This window comes from Microtus oregoni, unplaced genomic scaffold (genome assembly GCF_018167655.1).
Source record: "Microtus oregoni isolate MIOR12 unplaced genomic scaffold, Mior012 000009F_ref0000495, whole genome shotgun sequence".
Lineage (NCBI taxonomy): Eukaryota > Metazoa > Chordata > Mammalia > Rodentia > Cricetidae > Microtus > Microtus oregoni.
This window is the reverse complement of record NW_024543068.1, coordinates 41,343,103-41,357,180: the sequence shown is the minus strand read 5'-3', so window position 1 is coordinate 41,357,180 and position 14,078 is coordinate 41,343,103. Positions and strand designations below refer to the sequence as shown.

Below are 14,078 nucleotides of genomic sequence, written 5' to 3'. Positions count from 1 at the left end.
GTGTGTGTCCGCAGGCCAGAAGAGGGCACTAAATCTCATTACAGATGGTTGTGAGCCACCATGTGGTTGCTGGGAATTGAACTCATGACCTTTGGAAGAGCAGGCAATGCTCTTAACCACTGAGCCATCTCTCCAGCCCTTGAATGAAATTCTTTATATTCATTCAATGTAATGAAAACTGAAGATTCATGTTTATTTGAGAATACCTCTTCTTTCAAGACGGTTTCTCTGTGTATCTTTGGCTGTCCCGGAACTCACTCTGTAGACCAGGCTGGCCTCAAATTCACAGAGATCCACCTGCCTCTGCCTCCCCTCCCCTGGGATTAAAAGTGTGCGCCTCCACGCCCCGCGAGAATACCTTTTCTACATTAATCAACCTCCTGTTTCAGCATTACTTCTTCCTAAACTCACCAAAGGTGTGATGTATGTGTGTGTATGAACAATACATCCTAAGCCTAAAAAAAACAGGTGCAACGTTTAGATGCATGCCTTTTTCTTCTAAGCTCAAGTTATACCCTGGAAAGAACTTAAAACTAAATGCAACTATCCTACAACTCAAATAATCCTTTCAAACAGAGGCACTTAATTTTAAAAATTCAAGACAGGAACCCGAAACTACCATCTTTCAAAACGTAGGGTAACTCAAGTCAAACGGGGGTTCACATAAGTGAACATTTAGCTTCGTTTTAGCTCGGACCAAACAAAAAGTACGTTTTGCTTCAAAGTTAAGACCAATTCTTTGCGCAGACATTTCATAAATCCAGTAGAGAGAGTCCAATTGGGCTTTGTATGAGTAAAAACAAGGACGTGGAATGAAAAGAGAAGCCGACTCAAAAGAGGGAAATTCAGTTAAAAGTGTTGATGAACCATGAAGCGCTAAAGGAAATCCGAGTGAGAACAGCGGCATCCCGGGTATTTAAAAAAGTTGAGGGTGGCAAGGCAAACTTCGGCGGCGGGCCGCAAGCCATTGTGCGAGGTGGCAGCCAGAAGCGGCGTGGCTGTCAAGGGGCAACTGCGTCCCGAGGCGCGGGGGAGGGGGCAGGACGCCACATCGGAAGGGGGTGCCGGGGCCAGGAGGCGAGACGCTCAGCCCAGGCCCTCTGCGCCTGTGCTCAACCTGAAGAGGACCAGCAAGCACTAACTCGGGGCCCAGCGGACCCACGCCAGCCTGGCGCTCGGACGCGCTGGGCCCAAGCCCGGAGGCCCGGTAGGCGCCACCGGAGGAGCCCCGCAGACGCCATGCTAAAAGCCAAAATGGCTGCCCCGAGGATGCCCGCAGCGCGCCGCCTGTGAGCAGGGAGCCGGCCGCTGCGGGAGCGGGGGAGGGGGCGCCGGGAAGGCAGTCGCCGCTCGCCAGCCGGAGCCTCTCAGGTAGGTAACCCTCCGCCCCTCAGGGCGCGGGCCCCAGCCCGAGCCCCACCCCCGGAGCCCGCGCCCCGGTCCCCCAGCCCGCGCTCGGCCCCCCCGGCCAGGTACCTGCAGTTCGGCCCGCTCCACCTCCCAGTGCGCCCGCTCCATCTCGAACCGAGCCCACTCGTGCTGGATGTAGTGCAGGATCCCCGGGATGGTGTACTGCTGCGGCCGGGAGAGCTCGGGGCCTGGCGGGGGCCCCGCCGCCTCGGAGGCCGCCGGACCCCCGCCGCCCGGCGCTCCGTTCGCTCCCGGCGGAAGGTTCAGGGTCCCCCCGGGTCCCTGCTGCGGCCGGGGAGGGGCCGCCATCCCCGGGCCGCCGCCACCGCCGCCGCCGCCTCCGGCCAGCTCGTCCATTGTGTGCGGGGCCCCGGCCGGGGCTCAGAGCCAGACGCCGGCAGCTGCGGGGAGGGTCGGGGACGGTGGCCCCGCGCCGACGGCAGGGCGGGGGCCGGCCGGGAGAGGGCCGGGGAGGGGGGTCGCTGCCGTGTGCTTGCCGCGGATCAGAGCAGGGAGCTGCCGGCCGCCGCCATTACAGTCCCTCCTCCATCTGCTCGTCTCACTCACTCACTTTGGGGAAGGGGGGGGGGGGAACCGCGGCGGGCGGGAGGGAGGGAGGGGGAGGGACGGGTGAGGAGAGACGTCGCGCCGCCGCTCGCCCGCCCGCCCGCTCGCTCGCTGGCTCGCGCACGGCACGCCGGGTAGCGGACGCCGCGGCGGCCGCACGCCGGATAACCAAATAGAGTCCGGCCTCACCCTAGACGGGCGCACTGAGGTTGCGCCGCGCTCTGGGGGCGGGGAAAGCCTGGGCCACGCCCCCACGCCGGCGCCCGCCCCTCCCCCGGCTTTCCGACTCAGCACCAGTGGCATCCCGGGGTGCAACCGGGACTTTGCGGAGTGCGTGGGCCTCGGGCTTTCGGGTTGTTTACTTCACGCAGATATCATCGGGAGCCGTGAGGGCCTCGCCTACGGGGCTGGGGTCAAGCCCGGCGTATCCTGCCCAGGAATGCCTGACGTTTCTCTGTCGAATTCTTCGCGTGTTTTGCTCAACCCCCAAAGGATCGCGCCTCTTTCTCTGCCTGTCACTCACCTTACCTCTAGTGTCGTAGCACCAGTCAGTCTCCGGGATCCAGGGGGACGTTCACCTTTGGCAAATGGCCCAGATTCCTCCGACTTTCGCACTAGTTCCCGGGCTTCGCCGCGACCTGCTTCTTTGGTCCCACTTCAGTGCTCCCGGCTGCCTGTTCTAACTTGTCTTCAGCCTTTATAATACTGAGATAGGTTGTATTTGGGGGAGTTTAAGCATTGTTTTCCTTTTTTCTTTTCTTTTTTTTTAAACTGGAAGACGTAGTGACATCTTGAGTCCTGAGAATGGTGGGTGCATGGGCAAAGATAACTTTGAAAGACACCCATAGTTGGACTCTGATGTTTAGAAGTGAAGTCATATTGTCCATTAGTAGCAGAAATTTTGACTGAAACGGAGAACAAAAGTATTATGAATACAACTTAAACTAAATGAACAGTGGCGATATCTTAATCTTTAGGTGGCTCTAGAGTGAAATAATACACACATACAAGGTCAGATTTTTAAGTTCCGTGGTGTGCATTTTTCTGTGCTTGGTTTCACAGGAATTATCCTCGGTAACTTAAATGTTTTTAAAGTTAATGCAACTAATAACCTGGCCCCCGGGCGTGGCAGCCCACGTCTTTAATCCCAGAAGACGGCCTGGTATCTAAGTTTGGGGCCAGCCGGGTCTACAGAGTGGGTTCCAGAACAGCCAGGACTACAGGATGATACACAGAAACCCTATCTCGAAAAGCAAGAAAAAAGCTAATAACCATTTAGTGTACAATAAAACAAAAAGAGTATTTAACAGCATAATGAAAAGAGTTGCAGTATTTACAGCTATACAGGAAATTGCATATAAATTGGTTGCGTTTTAAACTTATTTTCACTGTGAAAACCTATACAAATTTTTCACTGTGGAGCCATTCAGGATGTAATTTCAGAGACAAAGTAATACACTTTACTTGGTCATGTCTGCTGTATTGTTATAATTAATGAAGAACTGATTGGATCTGTTACACTTCTTGCTGCCATATTTACGTATGAAATGAGGTCTTAGATAACAGTGCTATTTCTTCATATGATTAGAGTACAGTTTCTCCACTTACTAACAATCAGCCTACAGCTGGTTCCTTCAGCCCTATTCCTTGAGGAAGGACACATTAAAAAAAAAAAAAAAAAAAAAAAAAAAAAAGCCCAGAAATACCTTACATTCGTCCTCAGGGCCCTGTCAGGACTTACACACTGTGAAGCTCCTTCAAGGGCCTGGAGCCCACTCACGTGATGATTATAGAGACAGAGCAAGGTGCATATTATAGTTCTCACTTCAGCTCCAGGTAAGGCTGCCCCTCCCCCACCTGCCCGGCAGAAAGAAAGCTCTGTTCTGTTTTATTGTCTGTCTTACTGGATGGCACTTAACTATAGTCTGGTACCCTCCATTTAACCGGGCCTTTCTCAGAAACTTCTTTCCTGTCTGCTCCAGTTTCCACCTTCCACCTCACTCTCCCTGCCGCCTGACTAGTCTTCCAAAGCAGGTTTGATTGTCACCTCTGCTTAAATATTTTATCCATCTCCAGATTTAGAACAGAGCCCAAAGTAGGCTGCCTGGTGTCACTCATCTGTAATCCCAGAATTTGGGAGGTGGAGGCAGAGGATCAGGAATTCATGATTATCATAGCTCGAGGCCAGCCTGGGCTACGTGGGCCCATCCTTGGAGTTGTACGTCTCTCCCACTCTCTGCCCTTACAGTTTCCAGTCCTGTTGTGAGCAAATTAATACCAACCATCCTGACTTTATACTTCACACCTGTGCATAAGTATCTCTCCAAAAGAGCTTTTAAAACTTTGTTTCCATGTTTACAAATTTGATCATGCGTACATTAACCATCGTCTTCTACATGTCAAAAACATGGTTTGTGGCTTTGCCCACTGAAGTATCTCCTCAACTACCCCATCCCTCTGGTGTTTTGGGCGGTGTTTTGCTGTATAGCCTAGTCTGGAACTCAAGAGCCTACTGCTTTGGTTTTCCAAGTACTGAGATTACAATCTTACTTCCCAGCCAGCCTGGGTAATGACTTGAACTGTACACAGTTTTCTTCTCCGCTGGGATGATGTTTACGCTGTTAGCATTGTGCCTCCAGCCCACTACTCCTGAGGACACTGAGTTTCTAGAGCTCATAGAGAATCGGTTCTCCAGGTGACTGGATCACAGTTCCCCTCGCCTAACCGGAATTCCCTCTCTGATCGGTGGCTGTGTCACTTCCTCTCTTCAGGCCCACTTCCAGACTTCCTTCTCGTTCTCTCCTTTCACCTGTTGTCTTCATCCCCGCTCCTTAGGTGCAGACTGACTTGGGGGCAGGTTTCTTCTATAGCCAGGCTGGCCTTGAACCTGTGATTCTCCTGTTTTACCACCCCAGTGCTGCGGTGGCAAGTGTACACCAGCTTACTCAGTTTATGATGCTCTTCAAGGAAGCCGATTTAAGCTAGGTGTGGCGGCTCTTGTGCTTTCTGCACTGGGGAGGCTGAGGAAGAAGAATTGCTATGCATCTGAACCCTTATCCACACTACATGATGAGTTCCAGGTTGTTTAAAAACAAAATGAAAAGAATGCCTATATATTTAATCAACTTAGTTTTTAGGGTATCGTAGTAGGCGTTCTCAGACCACTAGCCCCCAAATCATGACATAGAGAAATATTATTAGTTATGAATGCTTGGTCTTATGCTTGTCCCACTAGCCTTGTAACTTAAATTAACCTGTTTCTCTTCATCCGTGTTCTGTATAGCCTACTCTGTGGCTGGCTGGCTGGCTGGCGGCTGCTTGGCTTTCTCACTCCATCTCCCTACTTCTCAAGCCTAAATTCCTCATCCTTATATTCTCTCTGCCCACCAGCCCCACATATCCATCTACTGCCTAGCTATTGGCTTGTTCAGCTTTTTATTAGACCAATCAGGATGTGAGATGTCCTTCTGTATAAGTATTACTTTTATTGGTTGATGAATAAAGTTGTTTGTCAAATAGGGACAAAGAGGGAGAGTAGGCAGAGTCGAAGAGATGCCATGTAGCTGCCAAAGGAGTAACATGCCACACAGGTAAACCACAGCCTCGTGGCGATACGTAGATTAATAAAAATGGGTTAATTTGCCAGGCAATGGTGGCATACGCCTTTAATCCCAGCACTCAGGAAGCAGAAGCAGACAGATCTCTGTGAGTTCAAAGCCAGGCTGGTTTACAAGAGCTAGTTCCAGGACAGACAGGACTATTACACAGGGAAACCCTGTCTTGAGGAGTTGAAGAAATGGCTTAGTGGTTAAGAGCACTGACTGCTCTTCCAGAGGTCCTGAGTTCAATTCCCAGCAACCGCATGGTGGCTCACAGCCATCTATAATGAGACCTGGCGCCCCCTTCTGGCTTGCGGGCACACATGGAAGGATTGTTGTACACATAATAAATAAATAAATATTAAAAAAGAAAAAAAAAAAGAAACCCTGTCTTGAAAAAAACCAAAAAGAAAGAAAAGGGTTCATTTAAGACGTGAGAACTAATAAAGAATACGCCTAAGCCATTAGCCAAACAGTGCTGTAATTAATATAGTTTCTGTGTGATTATTTGGGTCTGGGCAGCCAGGAAACAAAAGCACAGTCTCTGTTTACACAGTCAGGTGCTTTAGGCAGGCAAAGGTAAACAACACATCTTTACATAATGAAACAAATGTAGCATAAACAAATGTAGCACACCTTTACATACAGTAATATTCCACAACATAAACAAATGTAACACACCTTTACATAGTTAAAGTAATATTCCACGGCAGGGTACTTCTTACTCTTTCCTATAGCTAATATTTGAGCCTAGATATTCTGGTTTTGCCCCTCTGGACTTGTCATTCAATTTACATGTATTGTGCAAGTCAGAGTATATCAGGGAATTCCAGGCTTCTAAATAAATTGGGAATATATATACTCAGGTACCTTCTTATCAATTATTCCCTCTGAGACGTATGAAGAGTTCTGATTCTGCCTTTGAGAACTAAGTATCTTGTGATTATCTAAGCACTTTATGTCTTGATGACCATGCGCCTGTCATCTTTCCACTGAAGAAATTAAACAGGTTCATAAATAATATTTTAGTCATTGTTTTTCTTCATCATAAAGGATATGACAAGCATTCTTATTTTCATGACTGGGAGGACAAGCCACAACACAGTTCTTCGTGACTTTAGCAAGTCCCATTATATAATAGGAAGTGGTCCCACCCTTTTGTATCAATGAGTGTGTGTGCACTTAGAAACAAAGAAATAGAGTCTCTCTTCCCTATTTGCCTGCTGTCTATGACTGGGCTCAGTATTAGTCTCTGGTTCCTGAATCCTTAGCATGTTTGAAATTGTAGGTAGTTTCAGGTGACTCAGTTACTCTGGGAAATAGCACAGTCTTTAAGTTTATAAAGTAGGAGGGCAAATACATATCATAGCCTACCAAAACTTTGATAAGAGGCCAGCCTGGTTTACAAAGCAAGTTCCAGGACAGCCAGGGCTACACACAGAGAAACCCTGTCTCAAAAACAACAAAGAGAGAGAGAAATTCTGTCTCTGGAAAAAAAAAAAGCCTGACGAGTTCAGACCAAAGGAGCGGACCACACATAATGCAGCCACAACAAAAGAAGAGGAGGAAGCGCTAGCCTGCCAAGTGAGATCAGATATTGACTTATAATTACACAAGTTGCTTGAGGCTATGAAAATTATAAAATATAGGGCTGGAGAGATAGCTCAGTGGTTAAGAGCATTGCCTGCTCTTCCAAAGGTCCTGAGTTCAATTCCCAGCAACCACATGGTGGCTCACAACCATCTATAATGAGGTCTGGTGCCCTCTTCTGGCCTGCAGACATACACACAGACAGACTATTGTATACATAATAAATAAATAATTTAAAAAAAATTATAAAATATATATATGCAGGGTATTTTAGTCAGGTAAATATTGTATGGAAAAGGAAAAGGACCTTTACAGATTATAGAAAATGGGCACCAAACCTTTAAGAAATTCAGAATACTACATAAGATTCCAGTCCAAAGTCATTCTTCAATTGTCTCCTGGGTAATATGAGTCAGAAAAAAGTAGGCTGTGGTAATATTGTATAATAGCTAACTTACTGAGATGTCAAAATTGAAGAGAGAGAAAGAAAGAGATTGCCTGGAGCCAAGTCTCTCCAGAACACTGGCTAAGAATATGCAACCAGGTCTCTAACCCTGAGAGCAGAGTGATTGGAAAATATGACCAAATGGGAAACTGGCCAGACTTTCCAAGGTGATAATTTGACAAGCTTAGGGATGTGGCTTGTCTCCCAATGGAGCATCAGGGTATGTTCAAAAAGATGGTACCAGGCAAAGGATACCTGTGCTGAGCAGTCTTTGCGGGACACTGTTCTCCTTTGAAGACTGGCTGTTCCTGTTTGGTTTGGTCTTGGCTTGTTCTTTCTCTTTTTTCTTTTTTGGTATAGATGATCAAATCCAGAGCCTCACATATACAATGCACACCACTGAGCCAGGCCTTCAGCCCCTTAAAAATATTTTAATTGCTAAAACGTCACAAAAGTATATTGTTTATAAGAGTATATTTTAATAAACTTTGTGTCTATTAGTAGCCCAACCTAAAGTACATGGCACATACCCCACAGAAAAAGGTGGAACTTTTTTTTCCCAACATTAGAACTTGAACCCAGAGCTTTGTACATGTTAGGCTAGCACTGTTACTCCCCAGCCCTTCTCTTTTACATTTATTTATTTGTATGTTGGGGGAGCACACACACACACACACACACACACACCAGGGCACACATGTGGAGGTCAGAGGACAACTTATAGGATTCCATTTTTATCAGACTCTGATACAACTTAAAATTTGTGATTCTCTTAATCCCAGCACTCGGGAGGCAGAGGCAGGCGGATATCTGTGAGTTCGAGATCAGCCTGGTCTACAGAGCTAGTTCCAGGACAGGCTCCAAAGCCACAGAGAAACCCTGTCTCGAAAAAAAAAAAAAAAATTGTGATTCTCTTCCTTTAGACTTTCCAGTAGCTAGGATTAGAAAAATCTTTAGAGACATTTAAGATAATTCTTTTTTTAAAAAAATATTTATTTATTTATTATGTATACAATATTCTGTTTTACATGTATGTCTCCAGGCCAGAAGAGGGCACCAGACCTCATTACAGATGGTTGTGAGCCACCATGTGGTTGCTGGGAATTGAACTCAGGACCTTTGGAAGAACAGGCGATCCTCTTAACCACTGAGCCATCTCTCCAGCCCCCTTAAGATAATTCTTATTAAACTCTGTTTCTTTTAGTTGAGGGTGGCAATAAAAATATTTTGTTCTTGCAATAGTGAAGATTGAATCCATGCTTCTACCATTGAACTAGACCCTCAGTCATTCTTCTGTGAGACTTACCCTCCGGCACGGGGGAGGGTTGCTTTCCCATTTCTCTGTGGGTCTGAGGCTCAGGGACCCTTGACATGGCTGTGCCTGTGTCCCAGCACACACTCACTCAAGACTGAACTCACTCAGGGCCCCCTCCTCTCTACAGTGGCAGCTTTAGCTTTAGTGTCCTAAATGTTCTCATTATATAACTGAGTCACTTCGTGGACATTTTTAGGTTCTATTATTTTTTTTAAATAGATAGAGAGACCCTATCTCAAAAAAAAAAAAAAAAGTAAGTAAGTAAATAAATAATTTAAAATGGCCAGGCATGGTGGCACATTCCTTTAATCCTAGCACTGGGGAGGCTGAGGCAGGTGGACCTTTGTGAGTTTGAGGGCAGACTAATTTACATAGTGATTTTTTTTTTCTTTTTGTGGTTTTTATGGGGCTGGAGACTCCTGACCCTCTTGCCTCTGTCTCCTGAATGCTGAGAATATGGATATGTACCACCATTGCAGCTGAATGACTGCTCTTTAGGCCTGGAGTGGTGGTTCTCAGCCTGTGGGTCCCGACCCCTTGGAGCCGCATGTCAAGCATCCTGTGTAGCAGATATTCGCAGTATAATTTATAACTAGCAAAATTACAGTTAGGAAGTAGCAACAAAATAGCTGTATGTTTGAGGGTCACCACAACATGAGGAACTGTGTTAACTACCATGTTAATCAATACTACATTGCTCAAATAGTTACAGCTTTGGCCACTGAGAGATCTTCCGGATTGTCTGCCTGACTGTAACTTCTTATAATAGCTTTATTTCATGTACCATAAAGCGAATGGCTTTTCCTGGGCTCACATATTTATGCGGCAGTCACCACAAATTCTGGCCTTTGAGAAATCACTTCCTAACTCCCACTGGCGGTTTGAATGAGAATGGCTTTCATAGGCTCCTATGTTTGAATGCCCAGGTGTCACTTGGTGGAACCATTTGGGAAGGATTAGGAGGTGTAACTTTGTTGGAGGATGTGTGTTGCTGGGGGTGGGCTTTGAGGTTTCAAAAGCACACCCCAGACCCAGTATCTTTCTCTGCCTACAGATCAGGATGTAAGCTCTCAGCCCAATGCCTGTCTGTCACCATGCTTTCTGCCAAGCTGATGGACTAACCTCTGAAACTAAGAAAGCCGGCAATTAAATGCTTTTATAGGCATTGCCTTGGTCGCAGTGTCTCTTCACAGCAGCACTGCTCTAAGACACTCCCCACCACCTGAAACCCCAGGTCTCTGTCTCATGAGATGCGCCTGCTCCGGATGCCGTCCTTTGTTACCAACTCCCTTACCTAGTTTTCCAGATTTACCCTCTGCTCTACCTGTAATCTGCATTCAGACATCCCTTTCACATAACTCTAATCCATGTGAGTGTAGAATATGGTATTCTGTTTTTATCTTTTCATTACTTTTATACATTTTATACATTGCTTTTTTTCCCTTTCTAGTCTGTAGCCTGTATGTATCTATTTTTAATTTTTTTCTGTTTTCATTTTATTCATTTATTTTGAAACAGGATCTCATCCCATAGCTCCAGCTTGCCTATCATCCATTATGTCACCCAGGCTGGCCTGGCATTCACAATAATCCTCCTACTTCTGCCTCCCCAGTGCTAGGATTACAGGATTGGCCTGCTGTACCTGTGTTGACTATTGAACAGAAAAAGACATCAAGTTTGTGCTCACTTGCTTAACAAGGAAGACTTCTCCTTCATTCCACCCATGCAGTGTTACAGACATTTCAGGCACATTGTTAATCATGCTGTAGGTAAATTCTTAAGACTGGAACGTCCGAGTTCAAAGACAGAGAATCACTGTCCTATTTTTTGTTGTTTTGACATCTTATCAGGTCACACTGTAGGAAAGTGTAACAATTTAAAAGACTGATGAAGTTTTGAAGTACAGACATCCTCCCCTACCTGTTCTTTCAAGCCCATCGGTCTTTCCTATTTAATCCACATAAAAGGGAGGAATTTCAAGTCAGCACAGCTGGATGCCGTGGTACAGCAGTAGGCACAGGTCTGAGGCAGGGGGAATCTCCAGTTCAGAGCCATCATCAGCTAAACAGTGAGGCCTTAAAAGAAGTCTGCATGCTAACTAGGTTACGAACACCACTACACTTGATCTTCTTCATCTCCTCCTCCTTTTTCTCTTCTTCCTCCATCTCCTCCTCCTTTTCTTTTCTTTTATTCTCTTTTCTTTTTCTTTTCTTTCTTTCTTTCTTTTTTTTTTTTTTGAGACAGGGTATCTTGTAGATCAGGCTGGACTAGAACTCATGGCAATCCTCCTCCTCATGTGTCCTGAGATTCTAGGTTTGAGCTACCACACCTGGCATTTTTTTCCAGAACAAAATGCCATTTGAAAAACCAGAGTGCAGGCCAGTGAGTGGGATAAAGACTCAGTGGGCAAGGGCACTTGCTACCAAGCCTGACAATCTTCGTTTGATCTTAAAACCCACATGTTAGAACAGAACCTACTTCCTCTAATTGGCCTCTAACTTCCACATGCACTCCATGGCATGTGTGGACGTGGACATACACACAGTGTGAGTAAATGCTGTTTTCTGACCTTCTGCTTCAGATATACCTGTGACCTTACTAGATCACATGTAAAAAGATCTCTCAAAGTCATGATTAAGGATGTAATTATTAGATTAAGGGTGTAAACCAGGGGTGGCGATGCAGGACTTTAATCCCAGCACTCAGGAGGCAGAGGCAGAGAACTCTGAGCTTGAGGCCAGCCTGGTCTATAAAGTGAGTTCCAGCATAGCCAGGACTCCACAGAGAAACCTCGTCTTGTAAAAACAAAACAAAACAAACAAACAAAAAACTACAAAAGGCTGTAGCTCAGCAGTAGACTGCTGGTGTAGCACGCAGACGGCCCTGAGTTCAGTCCTTCTGAAAACTAAACCACTTGCGAGGCCACATGCCTGTAATCCAGCCGTTTGAGAGGTCATCCTCAGGTCTGCAGAGGGCTCCAGGCCTGTCTGAGCTACCATGTCACAAACAAAGCGTCAGAATTCCAGCTCTGCTGACAGAGTTCACAATCCCATACCGATCACCTGGGTTGCTGGCATGTAGTCCTTGCCATGTGGGTAACTGGGGAAAGGCAATGTGATGTCCTGCGGAGATTAGCCAGCACTTCAGGCCTTGCTACTGGTCCTCTGCCCAACACACTAAAAATACATCACATCTGCCAACTCCTTTAATCCTCCCGACAACCTGGGTTGGACGCGCACCTGTTAGTCCCAGTGCCAGAAGCACAGAGTTGGTCAGCAGTAATCGTGAGGCCTAACAGCCCAGCCCCAGCCCCAGCTCTCAGCTTCCACTCTGCACTGACTGTGTACTAAACTAGTATTCAGTTTCTAGGCGGAGGGAAGTTTTCTCTCAGTGGCTTGGAACTTGCTATGTAGCTGGTGCACCTGTCTCCACCTCCCCAGCGCTAGAATCATAGGCTTTGACGCCTGTTATACGTGGCGCTGAGGTTCAAACCAGGGCTTCAGGCATGTTATACAAGCTCAAATAGGCTATATCCCGAAACCAGAATTTCCCTTTTTCAAATATTACATGTTTATTTATTACTTACTTACTTTGTCTGCCTGTGAGTGCACTATACATGGGGGTGGGTGGCTTTCCTGGGTGGAAGACCAGAGGACAAACTGTGGGGTTTGCTCTATCCTTCCACTGTGTGTGAGCTGGGGATCAAACTCAGGTTGTCAGGCTTGGCTGCAGGCCCATTGACCCACAGAACCATCTAGATGGATAGCCAGGAATTTGCTTTTTTAAGTGGTAGTGGTAGAGTCTCCCATTAACTTTTAGACAGCATAGAAAGAAATACTTTGGTCAAGGATTTGTGTTTGTGCGTTACAAGAAGGATTGTTTGAGATCCAGGAAAAGTCAGAAAGGATGTCGGCCATCATCAGAAGTTCTAGAAACTACTGCCTCTTCTTTATCATCGATGACTTGTTTGGTTTTTCCAGATTGTTCCATAACACTAGAAAAGAGAACACTGGGATGAAGATGAAGGCAGAGCATTTACCTGCCACACACAAGACCCTGGCTTTGATCCCTAGCACTACCAATAAGACTAGTACGCCACGCAATGGTGGCACACACCTTTATTCCCAGCACTCGGGTAGCAAATTGCAGGGATCTCTGAGTTCGAGGCCAGCCTGGTCTACAGAGTGAGTTCCAGGACAGCACAGAGAACCTTGTCTCAGAGAAAAAAAAGTAGAAATATTAATAAGAATAATAAAATATTCCTCAATCATTCCCAAAGCTATTGGATGTTCTGAAAGTTGTCTGCCCGCTTTCACATGTACCATGGTACACACACCTCTGTCTACGCACTAATAACAGATAAATGATTGATAGATAGATAACAGACAGACAGATATAGATACTAAGGTAGAAAGCCATTTAGGAAGAGACCAATTGTCATCATCTGGCCTTCAGAGGTGTTCAACTCACACAAATTATTTTTCTGTTTCCTCTTCCTCTTGAGCTCTTCCCTATTAGGTCATCCTGGCATGCTTTGTCTGGTGTTTTTCCCTGGTGGAATTTCCATTGTCTATTCTTCCTTGTTCTACACACGCTTTCTTTGTGTGTGGAACCTCCTACCTTCATTGCCACATCAGAACACCCTCCGCAGTCCTGCATTGTTGAACACAGAGTTCATGAACACAGGAAGTTCATCCCTGTTCCATGGCCACACCCATCATTTGCCTAGGTGTGGCTTCTTGATTGTCTTATCTCAGTCTCCTGAGTGTTTGAGCTTGCTCCTCCCTGATGACTAACCAAGGATAGGTGCCTACTGCACACAGGTTCCCATCTCAAACACATCCTTGTCTCTTCAGTCTCCACGGAATCCCTTGTTTATCCTGACGATTGTGGGTTTTAAAGCAGTGACACTTGAACGCTCCACTTGGCTTCCCTGTGCACGCCTACAGACTCTGGTGATTGTGTATGAGCATGTGGGTGCTGTAGACTGTTCTTTTGAAAACCTGTATCCTCATGAGTATCAATTCAAATGTCCTTGTTTGCCATCCTTTCTCTTAAAGTCAATAAGGGAAAATGCTGGTCCTGGAAGGCAGAAAGCAATTTGATTCCTTGATGTAACAACTCAGCAGGATCTTCTTCCAGCTCATCTTTC

General features: G+C 46.3%; 2 protein-coding genes across 6 annotated transcripts in view; one reads left to right on the top strand and one right to left on the bottom strand.

Annotated features, from left to right (window-relative positions):
• Positions 1-1,999, bottom strand: part of Strn3 (striatin 3) — an 80,078-nt gene extending 78,079 nt beyond the window's left edge. The window contains exon 1 of one of the 3 annotated variants that reach the window (XM_041658711.1): positions 1,477-1,999. In XM_041658711.1, the coding sequence (XP_041514645.1) occupies positions 1,477-1,767 (291 nt within the window). In that variant the 5' untranslated portion in view covers positions 1,768-1,999. The remainder of the gene's footprint in view (positions 1-1,476) is intronic. The other 2 variants (XM_041658712.1, XM_041658713.1) reach the window with 2 other exon arrangements.
• Ap4s1 (adaptor related protein complex 4 subunit sigma 1) overlaps positions 997-14,078 on the top strand; it is a 37,134-nt gene continuing 24,052 nt past the window's right edge. Inside the window, exon 1 of one of the 3 annotated variants that reach the window (XM_041658715.1) lies at positions 997-1,371. The gene's annotated coding sequence lies outside the window, so the exon portion shown is untranslated. The remainder of the gene's footprint in view (positions 1,372-14,078) is intronic. The other 2 variants (XM_041658716.1, XM_041658714.1) reach the window with 2 other exon arrangements.